This window comes from Anopheles darlingi, chromosome 2 (genome assembly GCF_943734745.1).
Source record: "Anopheles darlingi chromosome 2, idAnoDarlMG_H_01, whole genome shotgun sequence".
Taxonomy (NCBI): domain Eukaryota; kingdom Metazoa; phylum Arthropoda; class Insecta; order Diptera; family Culicidae; genus Anopheles; species Anopheles darlingi.
The window spans coordinates 25,065,951-25,079,402 of record NC_064874.1 but is presented as its reverse complement, the minus strand read 5'-3'; the positions used below and the strand labels follow the sequence as shown (position 1 = coordinate 25,079,402).

Here is a 13,452-nt window from a genome sequence, read left to right as displayed (position 1 = left end):
TTTCTTCAGTGGTTACTTTTGCGTGGTAATCTGCAACAAGATCTGCTAACAGTAGTTTTTACGATATAACACATTTTAACAAATGGAACATTTTTAAAATTGTTTTTGTGGAAAGTTTATTTTGCGAATTTTATTGATTTATACATATATTCCTGCCTTTCTCTGCCTGGCATATCCCAGATGTATCGTTCAAAGTCCAAAGTGTTTCATCGAATGAAAACAACCAATACATCAAGCATGGTATTTTTTGAAAAGTTTACTACTTTAAAAATTTCCTCTTTTAGCATATCTTTAGTATATTTACAGCTATTTTGAAACATACTTTAGGGTTTCATTCTAAAATTTACTAATGGAATCAACACTGATGTTCTTAAAACGTATGGTTCCCCACGCGGTCTCCCAGCCGCTACGCAGTTTCAGTTAGCATACATTTTCAATTCTGACTATCGCAGCCAGTACAACCGGGCAACTTCCATAGTTGATTGGGTTTTTTTTTTTCACGATTCATCCACACTGCCACAGGCACACACAGGAAATGACATTTTTCATTCGCCTATTCTTGATGTGCCTAGCAATTGCAAATCTCTCTGTTGCTTTGGTCGTCACAACTCCCGTATGCATTCTAGCGAAACACAAAAACCAATTCTCTGCCAGCTCTTTTGTGTTCCTGAAACTGAATCAACTTTAGCCACTTGCATCAGCCGCCGTGCACCGTTCTCCGTCGACGTTCTCCGAACGCTGAAAATGGGAGAAAATTCAAATTGCATTGCCTCCGATGTCACCCTAGTGTAGAGCTGCTTCAATGATGATACTGGCATCCAGCCGCTTCTGGCTGGGCCCCACGCGGTCAATAGGGATGGTACAGGGAGTAATATTGGCTGGATTGTCTAGTATTCTTTTATTTGCCTCATAATTTCTCCTCCACATTCTAATCTAATGTAAAGTGTAAAGTGGAATGCAGTGCAATGGGCGGATACCAGACCGCAGCAGGCACTTAAGTAGAATAAAGTGAAAGCGGGAGAGTCGGACGTGGCTAAAGGGTTGTGGAGGGGAGGGGGGGGGGGTGTTCTGTTGCATAAATAAAGCAACTGAATCGGCGATGAATAAGGCTAAAAGCGGGAAAGCGGCGACAGTAGTTGACAACTGGAGCCCCTAGAAATGAGTCCACAAAACCGCACGTCATCGCCGTTGTGCCCGATAAAGCGATGAAGTGGTAATTGAACTTAAAGAAACGATTGAATTGATCGGTTCTCGGTCTCACTGAGCCGTATCTAGGGGTGTTTTGTTAGTCTTCCTTTGCACGTCTGAGCCAGTATGCAATCCCTCTCTAGAACCGATTCTGAAAAAAGCATACACACACACAGCGATTGCATAATTGAGCTGCTCTGTCTTTACGTTGAAGTGACGCGCAGGAGACACTTTACTCCTACGAGCCAGTTCTCTAGTTTAAGTCGAGTGTCGAGCCAATTGGAATCAATTAAATAGTCCAAACGAAGTTAATAGCTCAGCGATGACCCGCCCGGCACCGGCTGCTATGACGGCACAGATTTGTTTTTCAATCCAGCTATATTCCTTGGAATTCAAAGTTGGTCGCATGGTAAAGTATTTAACGATCATGACGGATTCGTGTAGAGTTGTTAAGGTTGAATCACTGAAAATGGTTTCCTTTGATGAATTAAATTGAATTGAAGGTCATCAACAACCCGCTCGTTAACTAACTAGTTCGAGATCGTGACGAAACCATTCAAATTAATGCGTTTATTAAAACCATTGAAATCATTTATAATAAACATCTAATAAAAAAGGAAAATATAACTTCCTAGTCCAGGGAACTCGAAAGCTTTAAAAAACCATCGTGACCCATCGGTCGGGTACCTCTTTTCACTTATGTCACGGAACTAAACAACACTGCGTTACTTTGCCAAACGAGGTATAATTGCTTTTGGCTGCTAGCAAGGCTATAAACCATCTGCAACATCGACAACATTCATATCGAGCAGAGCGAATTTCTCTCGGTATTTCATCATATTTACATTCGCTCCGTCTTATATAAAAATCATGTTTCGATGTTTCCTTTCCATTCCGATTTCATCGTGGTACAAAAATAAAACTCTTACAACCAACCATCCATCTACTGCCGATGTTGTTGCCATCATTAAAATGTAGTCACGACACCAGAAATGCACAACAAAATTCCGGTGGACATTCCGCAGCGTGACACGAGTATCATGTCGCAGTAATGGACAAACCCACTGACCGCAGACCTGCCCACGCCATTAATCTCGTATAAACACAGCAAATACAAAGGAAAGTCCAAATCGTAGCTGAAGGGTAGGCAATGTAAGGAGTTGTAAGGAGAAGGGTAGGCAATGTAAGGAGGAGTTGTAATGGAGTTATTACAATTTCTAAAACGAACGATTACGATAGCACGATTCTCTAACAGCCAGACAGATAAAGTAACGGCCATTTATAGAACATTGAAAATGCTCACCAATTGGCACTCTTCGAAACGAACCAAACCGTCGGCGCATCCTCGCTAAGTAAGCGAAGATCTCGTGCAAGGTCATATTCACTTGAGTGGGCCACTATAATGCATCACCACAAACCATATAGTTTGCTCTTCCTCTGCGATCCACCCCGTCCCTGGTCTTGAATCGGGAATCGTAAATTGCACTTCGCAGCATTTCACACCGTCATAATTCTCATCGTGAGCATTTCTGTCGAGATGTCTTACTATTCTGACCGCCGGATACCGCGAGATCGTGTTGGATCTGTGTTGCTCCGCATTATGGCCCAGAACAAGCACTGCGGCCACACCAGTATGGGGTACGGGTGATAGTTTATTTTCACCAAAGTTTGTGGCTGCCAAACGCGAGGAGCACCCCGGTAAATGTGCAACCCACGTCCTCTCCTCCTCTGGTCATTGGTGCACGCGGCCCCTGTTAGACCGCCAACGGTCATACTTGAACTTTCGTTAAAATATGACTGACCGACGACCGGGGTTAAAATCCGACCGTGTTTGGCCTCCCTCCTCTCCCCTGGATTACGCCAAGTAGCCACCGGAAGTAGTGGTGGTGCACCACTTAGTGTGCACTTGCCAAATAGCAAATGAAGGGCCCTAAACCAACCAGGGAGTAGCACGTGTGCTCGCGGCGACGCTGCATTCTAAGCCAGCGTTGATGGTAAAGCATCTGCGGCGACTCTGGCATGCTTCTCTGGTCGAAGGGAATATGCGGCTCGGGCCGCCCTAGTGCGATGATCGCCTTCGAGGTTAGGCGATCATGACAGGATGTTTTCTTTATAAGCCGGTACCGATGCAAAACAGCCAATAACCCTTCCAATAACAGTGCATAACCCATTCAAGCCACCAACATGAGAGCAACAAATAATTGAATTTTAAATATTTTTTTCTCGAAATAAAGGAAAAATCATTTATCCTGAACGGCCCACTAACGATTAGATAATCGTGTATGTAATTAGGAAAGACCTTCGTTTTTCAAATGGAATTGAAAGACAAATTATGTTAGCATTAGTGTCGATCACTAGATCTTTCGGCCACTGAAAGATTCCGGGACCAATCAAATGCAATTAAAAATCTCGTTTACGTAAAATAAGATAATTACATTTAATACTAATGCACAGTAAATAACCATATTCAGTGTTTAGCCGAATGCAATTTTCAGTGCAATTGTATTTTGTTCACCATGAAATTCAATTAAGATTAAAATTTCTATGTAAAATGCCTCGTCATATCTGCAGCTTATGTTAAACATAAGAGCAGCATGACCTGCTAGTTATAAAAAAAACCTGCTAGTGTACAAGGCGTTTCCAAATCATACAACAAACGTATACTTTCCTTCGAGGTGCCGGCAAATTTGAGACAGGAACTGTACCGTGAACCAGGCGTAACAGAATGCTCATGTTGATGAAAGAATGTTCAACAAATCATTGACAGTGGCCATCGGGAGAGGAGGCCAGCCATGAGGATGTAGCACACTAGCCGTATGGTAAGGGCAAGGGCAGTGGCGAAAGCGGAATTATTGCTGGTCATGTGTGTATGTGTGTGTGTGTAAGTGTGCGTGTATGTAGGTTTTGGTGTATGATACCTATTAATAGCCCAACAAGTCCATCCTTCGCTATACGGTTGCTGTTGCTGCTGCTGCTGCTGCTGCTGCCGCACGATGACAGACCAACGCACTCCAATTGGTTCGACGGCTGTAACTCTGTCCCCTTTTTGACCAACAGTGAGATACCATTTCTCACCCCCACTTTGCCTCGGGTTTGTCTCGCTGCTTCAAATATGATCTTCGGTCCCAACGGAAGATTTAGGTGATCTGCGAGAACCGATCATGCGAGCGTGAGCGAGCAAGCGATCGCGTGTGAGAGAGCGCATCGTGGGATGACCACACACACAGGAAATGAAGTTGTTTTTTTCGGTCGATTGACACCACATGTAACTGCTACGCCATTTGCTTGCCATGCTACCAACCCGGATGGCTTACCGTCACGGCACCGGCGAATGAGTTGGGATCCTTCACACCAACGCGGTGTCAGAGGTAGCCGCGGTAACGGTAGACCGAGCATCGGCAAGCCAAAAGCAAAAACACATTAGCGACATTTTTCGATAGATGCCAAGGTCACTGCGGGCTGGCAGTGGCTCAGCGCGATGCAAACGATGCGCCATATAGATTCGCCGGAAACCGGCCATAGGCCAACTGTCCGCCCAGTCCTCCAGCGTAGTTAATCCCATCATACCGAAGATGCGTCGCATCTTTCGCGTTATTTATTTTGCGCTCCTCCCTCGACCCCACCCCCTCCACACACGCACACGCTCACTATAGCGATCCCATCATCGTTTCGGATGGCATATGGAAGTCTTCGCATTCGGGACTTACGTGACACATCCTTAGTCCCGCGTCGACCCGGTTCCCCTCCCGGTTGTAAAAACACGCCACCATCGTCCACCTTGCTCGCGACACTTTAGGTCAATGGTTTGAGTTGTTCAGAAAACGGCCCACACGAACCAAACGAATTCGCGTCCAATTGTCGATTGACGTCAGTAGCAGTAGCTGCAGACGAACAACGATCACTGCTGAGGTGTGTGTGTGTATGTGTGTGTGTGTATGTGTTTCCGTATGCGGACCGTATGTGCGTCGTGTCCCGATTGGTCCCATGTTGAGTGAGGAATTTAAGCCGTTTCGAGGCTCCCCTAGCCCGGCGGCACCACGCCACTACCACGCGTCTCCATCTGCTATAGCAAGCGATGGACCGCGGAGTCCGTGCTGACCCACCCGGGGACAGCGGCTTTTACGTGCGTAATTCAGATCCGTATCGACCGCAGAAGGTCTGCCCGACGAGACGACCGCATGCATGCGATGCCCTGCTCCATCAGTTCCACTTGGACTCAATTAACCTTTCGCCAACCTCTCGGTAGTTACCGGTGTGGGGGGTGGTCCCGAAATACCTTTGTTCGCTATCAGCATATAGATTCCAGTTGAGTAAGATCCCTGATTTGAGACCCGCAGCGTAACTCATTTATGCTCATTTAGTGAGTGCAACATGAAACCACTTAGTCACCAATTTGGCAAGGGCCAGAAAAACTAACGGGAACGGGTGTCCTTCAACGCGTCAAACACACACGTACACTAGGAATATCGCTTCTTCGTGCTTCCTAGTTTCTTGTCTGTTCACGCCTTCGGGGTCGTGTTTCTTTGTTCCTCAAATAATGGCCCGTATATTTGTCACGTATTCAGAAGAAAGAAGGGGTATTACCATTGCATCCATTGTTAGGTACTTCCGACCGTGAAGCACGACTTTCTTCGTTCTGTGCCTGGAGAACGTATGCATTCCCAACTTAATAGCACCCGCTAGTCGTGTACCTGATAAGATTCGAATTGAGATAAATTATTATCGGCTTATTACCGCGTCGTATATGAAATGCAGCTTAATTAACAAAGCCGTTTGTACTATTTTTTTTAACCAAAAAATTGTGATACTTGCTGTCAAGGTTAACAAAGGGGGAACGGTTGAAAATATTCCTGCACATATGCAACGATATTATCTAAGGTCTTAAAACATCATTACCGTGTTGGTTATAGCTGTAAGCTCCATTATCAGTGATGTTTGTGTGTGTATATAAAGAGCTGTAAGAGCTTAACCAAACAAATATTCGACCTAAAAAAATGATAAGCGGACGTGACAAATTTAGGTTGATGATAAAACCATAATGACAACCCCATCAGCAGTGCTGTCGCGGCTGAACCTCACGAATAAAAGATTACTACCGACCATTGGTCATTGGGCTGCAGTATCAGCATCGCGGCCAAGGTGAATTGCGTAGCCGCGAATGGTTGGCAATGGTTGGTTTTCTTTAATTTCCGAATTAACCTTTCTCTGTGATCTGTATACGGAATGAAACTATTCGAACAGAAAAATTATAATACTTTGTAATTTCTTTAAGTAGCGTAGCAGTCTCATTTACAATTAATTCATAGGAAAAGCTGCACCGCACAACTTTTAAAGACATTATTAAAATTTTAATAGAAACTTCGAAACACGATCTCGTTGATCGACTAATATGATTAAAATTGAAAATGTAACTTTAATTTGATTATGTGAATCGATCGATCGATGGAACAAACACTTCCAATTACTAACACCAGTTCTGTAGTCTATTAGAAATGTATACTAAAGGGGCACCATTCGCCCAAAACAATGTCTATTATAAGCAACGTTCCAACAATGCAAGCAACCATTGAGTATTGAAGCAACCAACGGAGCAACCAGTAGCACGGCGGAAGCGATCGCACTGTTTTCCACGGGTGTCATGCAGCGTAGCAGTATGTTGTTAAGCGGAAGCGCTATACTAACATCATTGTAATGTACATTGTATAATCGGTGCACTGGTGCTAGAGCGGATTCAGTTGAAGGCAGGCGAAAAATGACCAGCGGACCGACGGGTACCAACCAGTTGTATGGCAAAAATAAAGAAACGCATTTGCATTTGGTAAGGTGCTAAACATGACATTAGCTAGATAGCGATAAGGTATATTTTTAATAGCCATTCCTAACGGTGTTGAAACAATACACTACGATCGAGAGCATGCACGCGCGTCTAGCACTATAACACTTGAATACTGCATTCACTCAACGGTTGTCTCTGATGACACCTGAAACTGAAAATCAGGACCGGAATGGGTTCCTATGATGCCCGATGCCCTTCTTATTTCCGTTTACCATCGCTCATCATACCGGCACTGCTGATACGCTTACGCATGTGTTTCGGTACCAGCCGGATGACGGATGCGGATGAATCAACCAGCCGGATGACGGACGAAACCGGCATAGTACGGCGACGTTCAAAGAGCAACAAATTTTTAACATCTAGTGGTGCTACACCATGGCTGCTGAGGGTTTCGCTGGCTTGCATTCGGATGGGCTTCGGTACTGCGGTACTAAGTTCCCGATTCTGTGTCCTTGGTTCATCCGGTGCTGCAAGAAATGGGTCCGCCAAGGCACAAGCAAAACAAGAAACACTAAGATACTGCCCATCGCGGCTGGCGCCATAATCAATCAGCCGAACTGGCCTGCAGTTCCCTACTAACTTGGTTGAGATTGGGAGATGTTGTTGCCGTTGTCATTGTCGTTGTGCTCCCGTTCATCGCTTCCAGATCGTTCAGCTTCTGGTGCCACGACTGGCGCATCCTCCTGAATCTCGGACACTGGTTGTGGAGGTACCAGTACCTTACCATCCCCATCGGCCAACGATGGTTTGCGGTCCGTGGATGCGTTGGTTGATTTGCCGGAATCATCATCGGGCGTCGAGTTTCGCTGCATGGCCACGCCACGTGTCAATGTCATGCGCCGTGCCACCGTATCATAATCGTCAATGTTCAAGCTGTACATAGGACGCCGACCACCGGTTCCGAGCGGAACGTGCAGGCTAGCGTTGTTGGAATCACTCTCCTCACCGCCATCCGCCACCGTTCCAAGGCCAGAGCTGCCAGCGGCAGGGTCCCGCTTCTGGTCTAGCTTGATCTGGATTACGTTGGTTGCACTGTTGTTGTACTCTTCGCCACTTTCTGCCGATTGATCCTCGGTGAAGGTGCGCATCGTGCTGTGATAGTCCCGCAGTAATCGCTTCTTATGCGTCCGATATGACCGCTGTATCTTGGTGGCCGCTTCGGCGAACGCTTCGTCCTGCTTATTCTGTTCCTCGCGCTCAATAAAATCATCCAGCGACTGGTCGATGGCTGCGTTCCCAAACGAAGCGTACGGTATGTTGGAGGACGTGTTCTGGGAGTGTTTCCGCAGGTAGCTCCGCTTGCTTCCGGCCTGCTGTATGGTGGCCTGCGATGCAATCGTTGATTCGGTATCGGTCGACGCAATCGTTTCCAGAGCCGTACGAACCTCGGTTTCATCGTTCGCGGGCTCCTGTGGTGAGCGTGTCGGATCGAAACAATCCGAATCGGCCACCGATACCGATGAGGCCAGAATTTTGTTCTTAATGTGGCCGATGTAGTAACCATCGAACTGATCCTCTTCCTCTACATAGCTCGTCCCGTCCGTCGTTTCGTCATCCTGCGCCGTATCTTCGAATCGCTGCAAATCAGCCATCTCGGTCATGCATCGTCGCATAAGTGGCCGCTTGGTGTTAACGTTCTCCGGATTAACACCTTCACTCTCATTCGCCAACCTACCCTCTCTCTCGTGCAGCTGCTCTTGGAACTGTTTTGAGCGCATCGATACCATAACCATCGGGTTAAAGGCGTCGTCTTTCTCACTTGCCTCCAATGACGTCTGAGCCTCGAGTGGTTCCGCAGCATCCTTCACTGCTACCCCATCACTGGACGCCACCTTAAGCTCTGGGTCAGCTTCAGTGATGGGGGCTTCGTCTAAAAAATCATCGGTAAATGTACGCTTGGTACCATCATCGGTTGTTGCTTCCATCGGTTGTGGTTCCTCTGCCACGACCACATCTTTATCATCATCATCATCGTCCTTAGCAGCAGCAGCAGCAGCAGTATTTTCCTCATTGTTCGAAGCATCATCGACAGAACCGTCTTTTTCTTCCTGATTCTCCAGAGCGCTTTTCTTGAGACTGTAAAACAACGCTTCGGCTGAATCTTTACTCAGCTGGCTGAGATCTACCTTCTTTATCTCCTCCAGCTCCTGATCTTGCTTCTTCTCAATGATCTCTTCCACGGGTTCCGGGCGAGTGGAATTCGAAGGTGAAATTTGACGCTTGATGCACGGTTCTTCCATCACTTCTTCAGGAGATGGCCCCGGAGGATCATCTACTACCTCCTGCGAGGAAATCTTTTCATCATTATCGGAAATCTTTTCACCATCGATAGGGGCATCATCGGACGGTTGCTGTGCGTTGTCCTCATTAATCGAATCGTTTTTTATGTCCTCTATTTGAGACGAATTAGCAGGCACACTCACATCGATCGATGCGGGTTCTGTTGATGCTTCAATGTTTTTCTTTTCCTCAGTGTTTGCAATGTCTACGGTTTGATCATTCAGTTCTGCAGGTTTCTGTTCATCTGAGCATCCTAAATTTAGTACCTCAGGTAATTCAGATTCATCTTTGACATCTGCAATGTTACCCTTTTGTGCTATTTCAGCAGCAGCGGTAATTTCCGGAGGCTGCTCATTCGATTTTTCTTCATCATTTGTACCAGATGGCTCAGTTACAGATTGGTCTGGAATTGTGGGTTGTGAGGATATCTCCGTTTCAATCGATTCATTTACGACTTTCGTCGCAGCAGTACCGGACGTATCTGTACCATCGCTCTGTTGAATCTGCTCCTTCGGCTTTTCCTTAATGACATCTTCTTCTTGGGATGATTCTTGTGCTAGTTTCTCATCATCTCCTTTTGTCGATTCGTCATTTGCAGGTTCACCGGACGTGAATTGCTCAACCTTTGGCTCATTCGTTGATTCCACTTCCTCTAGCAAAGGACTTTCATTTGGTTCGTCAATGTTTGTTGCCTCACTCTTTAGCTGTTCCTCGGCTTCAGTAGGTATCGTGACACCTTCCTTTTCGGTGCTTCCTTTTGGAATGGGTTCAGTGGCTTTCAACTCAGCGGAATCTTGAGACACTGACTTTGCTGAACTGATGCGATCGTTCGTCTTATCAGGATTAGCTGATTCTTCACTAGCTGGTTCAGGGTTAGGTGATTCTTCGTTAGCTGGTTGAATGTTAGAATTTCCGCTTGCTGGTTCCAGGATAGATTCTCCGTCAGCTGGTTCAATATCAGACGTAGAGACCGGCACTTCATTATTTTCAGGTTCAGAATATTGCCTCGCAACATTAGCTGCCACTGTCTCTTCTGCATTCTGCACACCATCGATTGGAGAATTGAATTCTTCCGACACCTCTTTTCCTTTCACGTCGTTTTTGTTTTCGGCAGTATTTTCAGTATAATCAGCAATGTTTCCTTGTGGAACATTCTGAATATCTTCTTCTGTATTGTTCTGCTCTCTGGCCGCTTCCAACGATTCTGTCGAGGGAACCGCCGTAGCTTCTGCGTCATCTGGAGAGACAACTTCTTTCTTAATTTCAGAAATTTCCAAATTATCTGTCGGCTGAGCAGTACTAGCGTTAGGAGTTTCATCAGTTGCTATCGGTGATTCTTCTGGTAGCTTTTCGTCCGACTCTAGAGAGCCTATCTTCGCTTCGTTCTTTTCTTCTTTACTATTCGTGCGTGACAAAGCTTCAACTAAATTTTGCGGAACAGAAGATGGAGGAGTCTCGTCCTTTGAATCCGATTTCTTGTCATTTGAATTTAAATCATTAACTGGTAACGTGTCGGCCTGACTTTCCGATTTAGAACTCATTTCTGGAGCTATTTCTTCAACAGATTTTTTCCTAGAATCGTCTACTTCATCAATTGCATTCTCATCGAGCGCCTCATCAGCATCATCCTCGCCGAACCTGGATGCTATTTTATCGGTTGGTTCAGCCACTGGCATTGGTTCTGTTTGCGACACTATTACATCACTAGCAGCATTATCTTTAGCATCTTCGGAGTTTGCTTTTTTGGTTTCATCATTTTGCTCTTTCTGCTCAACTTCAACCGGCGTAGCATAATCTTTTTGCAGTAAATTAGCCTCTGCTGCATCTGAGACGATCTCATCGCTGCCAGAAGGAACGCTTTCCGCCGCTTTTCCGGCAGATTGCGGACGATTTTCTGGTGCTTCGGTATTCGCGGGATGATCGGTAGTTTGCTGATCGCCAACGGATGGCTCAGCGATGACACCATCGTTCGAAATAAAGATTTTCTCACCGCCTGTACCGCCGTCCATTTGCATCATACCGACTTCGTCAGTACCCTCTTTCTCTGCCTCTTCTGTAGCAACGTCTTTAGACTCATCATCCTCCTGCTTAAGGGTTGACATCGCATCAAGGTCAGTCGCTATTGCGCTTTCCTTGCTTGTATCCTTTACAACAGATTCGTCTACCTTCAAATCTTCTACCGCTGCTTCTTCGGAATGTTTTTCCAATAAATGATCGACATTCGCATGCATGAAGCACGTTTCCAAATCCTGCAATGGCACATTATCAACTACGACGGATGCTTCGGTCTCGGTAACATCGGCCGTGCTGGGAGCCGTGCCAACATCATCAACGCTCTCCATCGGCTCGTCCTCCTCCGTTTCCTTACTAAGACCGTCCGAATCCAGCATTTGCTCATCATCCAGAACGGTCAGCACGGCCTGTTCGGCCTCTACGGATTGTGCACTAACGACCCTAGCCGTCGGTTGTGCCTCTGGCGGATTGTAATGCACTTTGACCACCTCCTCTTCCACAACCGACACTGGCGCCGCATCTTCGGAAAGCTCGGAACTTTTTCTACGTGAAACCCGCTCGGTCTCCCCCTCGCGCCGGGGGATAGTAGCGCTTTGTACCTCCGTCACAGGGTTTTCCTTTTCCGCTGACGATGGCTTACGCGTTCGACGGCGCCTGGTACGTCCACGTGTCTTCGAAGCACTCTCACCGCTGCCCGTATCATCTGCATCACCATCACCTTCATCACTAACCGAGGACTGCTTCCCGGGCGCTAGTCCCAACTTCTCGCGCGTTTTTTCCTTATAGTCCGCATACACTTGGTATGCGTTAAAACCCTGGTAGCCCCGTTCCAGCGTTCCATCACGTTCGCGAATCAAATTCTCAAAGTACTCCGCCGCGTGCAGGTAGAGATTTTCCGGGTTTTCCTTGATCACACTCTTGGCTAACCCACGCATCAGCTCGGGTAAACCGTCCGGGATTTTAGGGGCAGATATCGGCATTGTCACTTCTGTAGCGGGTTGAGTGTTAGATGTGAATTATTTGATGTCCACTACACAATACACGGTAAACGGATGTTGAAAGGCCAGTGGGACCTCCGGCGACCGATGTAACGACTGCTACGTAAGCCAGTAACCGAACGAATACGGACCTCGCTCGTAATCCAGACACCTTGTAGCCTATATCACTGTCCTTCAGCCAACCGGGGAGGGCTGAGAACCCCAACGAAAACACCCAAACCAATCGATATTGTTTGAGTGCTGCTAACAACTTCAGCAATGCCTCTACTTGTTCGCAAGGTTACGGGCCACGATACCCGGGTCCGCATGCGAATCAACCTATACACTGTACTACGCATCAACCGGAGACCCTGTGGCGCGCCCTTTGCGCGAGGTACAGGTTGGGGTCGTCGTCGTCGTCGTCCTAGCAACACTGGTAGGACAACAAATCGGGTATAATCGGCGTTGTCACTCCGCTACAGAACACCACCGTGGTGCGGGAGGTTCTTATGCGAAGAAGACTAACACAATTAGACGAAAGCGATTATATGAGGTCAACGGTCATAGTGAAACGCCCCCACGAACGCAACATCCTCCGGATTTAAATTCAAGTTTAACCCCCTAACGCGTGGATTCAATGTCTTTCTCGTTAACGTTTCCTTGAAAAGAAATTGTTATAATTGTCTAGTTAATACATATATCCTTGTGGCGGACAGGAAATAGTAAAAATAGTGTGTCTTTTGCCAAACTGTTTTGACAAAATTTAAAAGAGTTGGATCTTGGCGTGTACACGTTGAGTGAGATGGTTTTTTTTTTAATAAACCACCAGTAACGGCCTGGTTAAAAACGGTTTGGCCTTCATGCAAGGCCGGCCAGTTGGATGGAATGTATTCCATGCCAAGTTTACCGCAAAGCCCATGCCAAAATATGTCCGACCTGGCACACTGCCAAACGGCGGCTAAAGATGATGGTGCAGACAGTTTGGGGCGGCGCTAATACGTAAATTATGCGTGATAACGGTTAGCTGCCTAACCGTTCCGACAAATAAAGTCCCAATCACAACATTTTCTTTATCTGCTTCAACATAAGAACCGTCCGTACATCGAACACCAAAGGAACCGAGAAGGTGAGAGATGATATTTCTTTCTCTTCTCATAA

General features: G+C 46.5%; 2 protein-coding genes across 2 annotated transcripts in view; both read right to left on the bottom strand.

Moving 5' to 3' along the window:
- The window catches only part of LOC125947942 (CCR4-NOT transcription complex subunit 6-like), a 151,721-nt gene that overhangs the window by 121,307 nt on the left and 16,962 nt on the right, over positions 1 to 13,452 (bottom strand). The gene's annotated exons all lie outside the window — the stretch shown is intronic.
- Positions 6,668 to 12,357, bottom strand: LOC125950255 (uncharacterized). Its single transcript, XM_049678066.1, has 4 exons — positions 11,005 to 12,357; positions 10,112 to 10,250; positions 7,605 to 10,058; positions 6,668 to 7,563 (listed from the first exon to the last, which is right to left on the bottom strand). The coding sequence occupies exons 1-4, from the start codon at positions 12,295 to 12,297 to the stop codon at positions 7,223 to 7,225; spliced, it is 4,227 nt and encodes a 1,408-aa protein (XP_049534023.1). The 5' UTR covers positions 12,298 to 12,357; the 3' UTR covers positions 6,668 to 7,222.

Bases quoted from the DNA above. Each gene is read 5' to 3' on its own strand.
- LOC125950255 (XM_049678066.1), bottom strand. From the start codon at position 12,297: ATGCCGATATCTGCCCCTAAAATCCCGGACGGTTTACCCGAGCTGATG. The intron at 10,251-11,004 runs GTAATAGTGTCG...ATATTGAACCAG, and splicing joins AAGATAATGCTGCTAGTGAT to CTGACGGAGAATCTATCCTG. The intron at 10,059-10,111 runs GTCAGTGTCTCA...CCATTCCAAAAG, and splicing joins GATCGCATCAGTTCAGCAAA to GAAGCACCGAAAAGGAAGGT.